General features: G+C 41.1%; 1 protein-coding gene across 1 annotated transcript in view; it reads right to left on the reverse strand.

Annotated features, from left to right (window-relative positions):
* Window positions 1-6,688, reverse strand: part of REPS2 (RALBP1 associated Eps domain containing 2) — a gene marked incomplete at its 5' end in the record, with an annotated part of 62,329 nt that extends 55,641 nt beyond the window's left edge. Inside the window, 3 exons of the mRNA XM_010075279.1 lie at window positions 2,565-2,688; window positions 4,210-4,358; window positions 6,565-6,688. Of these exons, the coding sequence (XP_010073581.1) occupies window positions 2,565-2,688; window positions 4,210-4,358; window positions 6,565-6,688 (397 nt within the window). The remainder of the gene's footprint in view (window positions 1-2,564; window positions 2,689-4,209; window positions 4,359-6,564) is intronic.
* Window positions 6,689-7,970: the final 1,282 nt, after the last annotated feature.

The following is a 7,970-nucleotide window of genomic DNA, read 5'->3' on the forward strand; positions in this document are numbered from 1 at the left end:
ATATCACAGAATCATAGAAATAGAAATATGTAGTTATACAGCCTGTTTACACATTTATACATTTTATATACTTATAGCCATATATAGCAAAATAATTGATTACAAATAAGAAAAAATAATTCAACTAAGCTGCAAAAAAAATACACTTTGACAATGCTATCAAACTGTAAATCACTAATTTTCCATATACTCTTCTTCCCCCTTCCCTAATTTCTGTTGGAAATCAAAACACATGACTCACCACTTCGGCTTACTTGGAGTAAAGTTAGTAAAGAAAAGTTACAATTACTACTTCTTTTTCTAAAATAAGTCACTTATGTTGCAGCAAATACAGTAAACAGTGACATGCTCAAGAACAATGTTTTAAAAATAGGTCAAGTATGCAAACACAAAGACAACTCACAAACCCTCACAGAGCTGAGAACTTCTGCTGCCAGCCTATTTAAAATCTACCACTACAAAAATAGTCTGCATTAGATAGACAGAACTTAAAAGACTCTTGATTGAAAAGTGAGAACAATAAATCTTAGAAATTTTGAGCTCAGGAAGACCTTAAAAATTATACCCTTATGCCCCTTGCTTTCCTGAGTGGTCTTATCCTGTATTGGTATCTATTTTTATGCCTGTACAAGTAACTTCTAATTCCAGAAGAAAACACAGGAAGGAAGTTGGGAAACATACAGATGCCCTTGGAGAGGAGATTTAGGCACAAGGCCACACTGCTCTGTGTTTGCTAGCACAAAAATCTTCCAAAACTAGCAGGAAGAACATCTATACTCATGGCCACAGTGCAAAGGGCTGCCCTTGAAGACACACTGCCCAGTGTCAGGGTTCACCCTGCCATCCGGAACAGCCCACCCAGCTCAGTGCCCTGGCACTAGCACCTCTTGCATGGACACTCATGCAGTGGCTTTCAGATCCACCCTTTTGAGGGCTCTTCAGAAAACTTGAAGGGTCCTAGTCTTAGAGGCCACGAAGATCCAGCAAGTCTCCAAGCCTGGCATTTTGTACAGTTTGGGCCATAAAATGTTAGCTGCTTACTGCCACTGAGAACACATTTGGGTGAAGTACCCCCAGTGGGATTCAAATAGAAGAGATCCCCTTTCTGGAAAATAGGAGAAATTATCTTTCTGGAAAATCACTATAGTGTTCTACACCTCTAGGATTTTATCACCTTAAAAATTCAAGTGGTTGAATAATTAATTTTAGAAGAAGCTGGCAGCTGGGTTGGATGCTACTGCCTCTGCTCACTTTGCACAGCTGCTGGCTCCACAAGAAATTTCACTGAAGTTACAACTGCAACCAAATTCAGAAGGTGGGGGCAAAAAAAAAAAAAAAAAAGCCCACAACACCCAAAATGCCCCCCAATAGCACTGACAGATCTGGGAAAGTGTCCCAGAAAACAGCAGAGTGAGGAGCAAGTAACAGGGTGGGCTGCTCGTGATGTCGCCCAGCTCTTCAGGCTGTGGGCTATCTGCTACGTGTCTTCTTCACCAGAGCAGAACACACACGGGTACTAGAAGACAAGCTCATTAGCATCGCTTATTTCAGAAGTCAGCCATCACTGTTTTGAACAGTTATGCCAAGGGTGGACTGGGGAAAAAAATCCCATCTCTGAACAAACAACAGTTTACCTAACTGGCAAATGAACACCTGTGACTCAGTCCTGGTGTGATTTTCACATGAAGACTACTTGACAGTGTTGAACACATTCTTATCATGGCTGCAGTGAGTTTCAAAATTATATGATAGCTCTGGTTTTTCACTCACTTGTATATGAGGACAACAGCTAAAGGACTAGCATGCAACACTCCTTACGCACTGCACACACACTCACTGAAGGCAGGACGGATGATGGAGGGCTAGTACACACCAGTGCCTACTATTGATACCATCTTGGTCACCCGATGTTGCAATTGGGAGAGCACAAGTAACTTACTATTAACAGGAGCTTGTAAAACCTTAGTATGGCTTCTGCCCCACTACCCTCTTACTAAAATCACAATGTTTTTCCACCTACTCTAACGGCAGTGAGATCAAGGACAGAGCATCTATGTAGTGCCTTGTTTTTGTCTGTTTTGCCTAAGTTACGTTCTAGGACTGGTTTTATATTCATGTCCTATTGTTATTTCCATTAGGAAACCAGAGAGATTATTATCCTTTCCTGCAAAGGAAGGTTCACTGCCAATCTGAAAACTAATACAGCAGAAATCAGGAGTGGGCTTTTCCTCCCCTCTAATGAAGCCAAAAGTATCATGCACTCTGAAAATGCTCACAAACACTCTGTCACTGAGATATACTGCACATAGTCTTATCAGAGACTAGGTATTAGCATTTATCTGTGAACACTGACACATTAAATCTAACTAATTTACCAGAAAGCGAACAGGATAGAACAATCAAAATAAAATTAGATGATTGAATCATTTTACAAAATACCTGTCTAATTAAATGTTAAAATCATTAGGCTGATTGTCAGTTGCATTTGAAATTTGGATGCTTCTGAGGGGGGAAAAAAAATAAAATAATTAATTACTATGTGCACATCCCAATTTTTATCCTACCTCCATGCTGCTGCTCCAGCCCGCTTCTTGATTTACTGTATCCATAACTTAAGGGTATTCTCTGGTAAGTAGAGGGAGAAGCAGGAGGTGAGCAGATTGGAGACATCGGTGGAGACTTGGGTTCCTATTCAAAAACACACCAACACAAAATGGAATTCTGAGACAACAGCAAAACAACCATGGAGTCTTGCATACCAATCTGAACGCGTACAGCACGATGGACAAAGAAAAGGCAAACACTGTCATTCCCCGACGCCCTTTATTTCCAAGAAAATCGTCCTTAAAAAAACAAAAGTTGGTAAAGACAGAATTTGAGCCTTCTAAGGGTAAAGCACAGCAATACTGTAGGAAAGCTTTACAATGAACAGCTTAAGGTATTTTACTTCAAAAAGATGCCTGAAAAAGTATAGGTAGAATCCTTAATGTGAGTCAGTATCTTTGAATTTACAGAACACATTTAGTTAGGGTGAGGGCGTTATTTGTGGGAGAGCATTTTTCATATAAAACAATTACAAAAAATTAAAATAAATCACCAAACCGATACTTTAAACAATCTGTGGATTTGTAGGTGTTAATGGGTATCTTCCCTACAGTGTTCTCTTTACCTTGACTTACAGATTGTTTAAGAAGAGGATGTGATCCTGAAACACTTTAATGTGTAAAAAAGGAAAATATTAACACAAGACAGATAAGCTAAATGGAGCCAGGGGTTCGAGGGCAGCGTTCTGCTTCAGTGTCAGTACCCACAGGCAGATAGGCATACATGCTCTTCTTCCTCATCCTGTTATTCCACCCACGTATCTTGTCATCAGCTCATTCCTGTTGGTTGACCTCAGGCTGGGAATGCCATTACTCCTGCCAATGCACTGTGTGACAATTGTGTGTGCATGTTATGGGAAGATAAAGTGCCTGCCACTAGGCATTTACAACACGACCTGATACAGTACCAGAAGACAAGATGTCAGGCCTGGGGAAAATTATGAAAATCAAGGCTGCTCTGTGAAGCCATTTGTATCTGAATAAGCACTCTCAACTCTCCTAAACACAGGTAATACAAATCTCCCTTAGACAGCTTTATTAAACTGGCAAATCAAAACAACAGATGCTGGGATGATGTTTCACAGAGAACAAAAGAAAAGTAGATTTCTTCTGGACTGCTCCTTGGGGAGATTAGAATGGAAGAAAACCTTGTGGCCTTATCCCACCCAGAAACAGGGCTCGTGAGTCAACACGTCTTCTCCAATTGAGTATTTCTGTAGTGACTACGGATCATACTGGCCATTAGAAATTGCTCACTTTCCTGTTCTGTTTCACAGACATTTCTATTTGCTACTCCTGTCCTAGTCCTCTCCAACAAACAGTGCTGGATCAAGTAGGAGGACAACACTGAAAGATTTTTTTGAGAATATTATAGGGCTCACAGCTTTATACAAGCTCATACAGAGAAATTCCCTTCAGGGATGAAACTGAGATGCATCAAAATCGGAGCACAACCCTGACAGGGATTATTTGCATGCCAGGAGTTCACCTCCTGTCTAGTGTTACAAAACTGAGTAAGCCCACATGAGGGTAATAATTTACAGGACTGGATCCAAACGGAGTATGCATAACGACATCATTGGCCTGAAGGAGACGGGCTTGTTACCTGTTTGTCCCCTTCATCTGTTCTTTTGTAGGATTTTTTTTCCAAAGTTGCATGTGGAACCTGAAATTTAACTCCATGGAGTTCTGCTGGAGTCCCGTAACGTACTTCACTGACATTTTTCAACGCCATAAACCGCGGCAGAGGCAATTCTTCATTAAAAGAGAGAAAAATTCAATTGAGACTACAGAATTTGTTAAAAGTACTTTAAGTGGCATTGTCTTGTAAAACCCATGGAAAGTTTATCTATAAAAGAATACTATTTATATTTTACAATGTTTATAAGTATGGAACTCCTGTGATTATTTTATATCTCAATAAAAGTGTGAATGTTACACAAAGACACATTCACTAGCTTAATAAATAATCTCTCCATGCAAAGAGAAAGAAATAAGCCTTGTGCATGTTATTAAAGCAAGTGGCAAACTCATTTCCTGCCTTCAAAACTTGTCTGTAATGAAAAGAATGGTTTCCCACAGAAACTGTGGGACTGATGAATGAATTAATCAGTCAGGATCACAGTATCCTCAATGCTGCCATCATAAAAGGAACAAATTAGAAATGGTAGGGTTCAGAGATCACACCAAGGCCTGGTGAGACGACCGTGTCAAAACGTCCCATGTCGCGTCCGCTCTGCAGAGCAGAAGAGTGACACTTTGTCACCCTCTATGATGATTCACAACTACTTTGAAGAAACACCATTTATTTTGGTGCACAGTCACCCTGAAAGATTAACAGAACGCTCAAAACTGAGCATCACCTCTGTAATCACTTATACCTCCAGCTACCACCAGGAAGAAAAATAAATCAATTGGAGTTTGGTACATGTTACTCACCCCACTCTAAAGGCACTCATACATTTCAAGAGAAAATGTAACTAGTGCTGGGAGCATTTCTGTAACAGTAAGTTAGTAGGATACTAACACAAGGACTGGAAGTACCTTTTTCACTCAAATTTGTGGATTATTTTCAGATTCTAAACTTGCAAAACATACACAGTAAATCTCATTTAGTTCAGGTCTCTAATGTAGTCTGTTGGGTTTTGTTGTTTTTTTTGTTTTTTTTTTTTTTTAATTAACATCCGTAAAAATGATGGCAATGCAAGAGAAAGCGTACAAGCTGTCTGTAAGAAAAACTGACAAGACAAATCCAGGCTGCCTCACTTCACCCCTAGTTTAAACTCCCCTGTCAGCGAGTCACTGAACCAAACCGCGCAGGCTGCATCTGATCCCAGCCGCCTGGTCGGGTGCTCTGCACTGCGTGAGCTCAGCTCACACAGGTCTGCACATCCTGGCTTCCCCTGCCTCCCTGGGATGGGGCACACCCAGGAACACCCTCCTCCCTGTGCCTTGTAACACAGGTGAATTTTATACTTTGTTGCCCTTAGCAGGGACAACAGAGCAGAAACCGTGCTGGGAGCAGTGACCGAACTACAAGGCTATGGGTAGGTCCTGCCTTTCCTCCCTCCTCTCTGGTCTCGTGGCCGGTTGCACCGCTGCTTTCAGCAGGAAAAAAGAGTGCTCTTGCCCAGGGCACAGCCTCCTGGCATGGTTGAAAGACCCACCTGGGATATAGGAGCTCAGGGTTCAAACCTGTTCAGGCTCAAGCCCAAGTGAAAAGCCATGTGTTTTGAAGCCTTAGCACTGCTGAGGAAGAGCACACGTCACCAAGGCAAGAACACTGAGTTACTTCCATTTAGTCGCTATCAAGGTTTCACAGCTAAAAGGGATCTGCTTTCTCTCTTCATCGCTTGAGTTTGATAAGCCTCTTCTAAGAAGCATTTTTTCCTCCATCAAAACCAGTACATTTAATATTACTGTCAATTCATTGGGAAGAACAAAGCTGTTTTAAATTACATCTAATACACGCCTTCATACCTACTGACGGAAAGCGTTATGATTTCGTCACCATTACCCATTTATTTCAGCAGAAAAAAAACAGATGAGTGTTGCAAGCTGCCTTGCACAGGGGGACCCCTTGACCTGCCCATGCCCCCCCCAACATGCCTCCACCTGAAGCAGCTATCAGCTCCCACTCTGGACAGCTGTCAAGATTAGAGGCTGAAGGTGAGAGAAAAATGCATCCCCAGCACTGATCAGCTGTCATTCGTGCCATTTATTTGGTAACGCCTTTTCCAGAGGGGGCTGCCATCTCAGCTTTGCCATACATGCAATTCACTGCAATTTTCTACCAGTCACTTGGAGAATGTAATATTACCTTCTACCCTTTCTCTGCTCCTCAAAATACAATTGTTTCATAGACACATTAGAAGAAAAGTTTACCACCACAGAGAGCTGACAAGCATTAAAGAAAGCAAGAAGCAAGTGCACAGTGCTGTGAGCAAAATATGCTACTTACCATTCTTAATGCTCTCAATTCGTACTGGGAACCCTGACTGCGCTGCCGCAATTAACTTCAAAGCAATATAAAATTGAGCAGGACCAAAATAACCCACACGTTTGGCTCCACAAACTTCTGTAATCTAAGAGAGAAAAGACATATTTTTGGTTAAATGCATTTCACTCTACCAGGGAACATAAACACTGCTACGTAAACAAAGAAAAAATTCTTTAAAAATGCAAAATGCTTGTGGTATTTAAAGTTTTCTATTAAACATATTTGTTTCAACTCGGGACATTGCTGTCTGACCACATTCCCCTTAGTATATCAGAGACAGGTAGTTATTTATTATCCTCTTCAGAAGCATTGCTGAATATTGCTATCATAAAACAATTTATGGGTTTTCATACTACGCATGGTTTTAATAGCAGGTGAAACGGTAAATTGTTAAGTAGTCTGTCAAGTAAAACACTTCCACTGCAGAAGTTATGGTATTCATAAAAAACTGTGCTTAATATTAGTCCTTACAACAACAGTTCAGACAACTACTGTAACCGGAGCATAAACGCAACACAAGAAATATCCCATCACACCGCATGAGCAGAACACTTTTCTTTGTGAAAAATTAACAGTCTCAGCACTGTACCTTAATTTCTATATATACTTTACTATTTGCTTCTCTGAGCCACCCCTATGAAGCAAACAGCTCCATGTTCACACGCTCCAACACCACCTAAACAAGCAGCAGCTATCAGCAGGTTTGAAGCACAGGCACCAGTTCTGCCATGCATTGAGCTCCCAGATGTTCACAAACAAACCTCAGCCAGGCGTTGAGGTTAGAATGAAATCCCATTTCCCCGAGATGTAAAGGGAAGCCCCGAATTGTTTTCCTGAAAATACACCTAGATGAGCAATGTCTCCTGGCTAGCGAGGTGCAGGACGACAGCAGAGCTGTGCTGGTTCTTCGTGGGTAAGTGCTCTCTGGAAAACCCAGTCCATGGATCGCTCCCAAGCTACAACAGCATGACAGAAGCCATTCGCATGTCATGTGTATAAACAAATAGCAAAAAAGAATAGTCTTTTTTCCAATTTATATGTGTGTGTGTATATATATATATACACACACACACACAGTGGCAAAATGTCAGCGAAACAATTACTGAAAAAGCAAATGTTTTGGAATGGTAATTCTTACTAATCAAATAAAATTGTCTTCAAGCAAACTCCTTCTTCTCTGGATATGGCTTCTGCTTTGACTGAGTGAGCCCTGGCTTCCTTCTCTTCCTGCGAGTTTCAGAGATGCGTGGCTTAATTCCTTGATCACAAGATGTATCAAGCAGCTTTCTTTTCTCTTACTGCTTGATGAAAAGGGAGATTGATTCTCTGTACGAAGACAGCTTCAATTAACCAGCAGCCTTTGCCAT

This window comes from Pterocles gutturalis, unplaced genomic scaffold, assembly GCF_000699245.1.
Source record: "Pterocles gutturalis isolate BGI_N339 unplaced genomic scaffold, ASM69924v1 scaffold16102, whole genome shotgun sequence".
NCBI classification, from domain to species: domain Eukaryota; kingdom Metazoa; phylum Chordata; class Aves; order Pterocliformes; family Pteroclidae; genus Pterocles; species Pterocles gutturalis.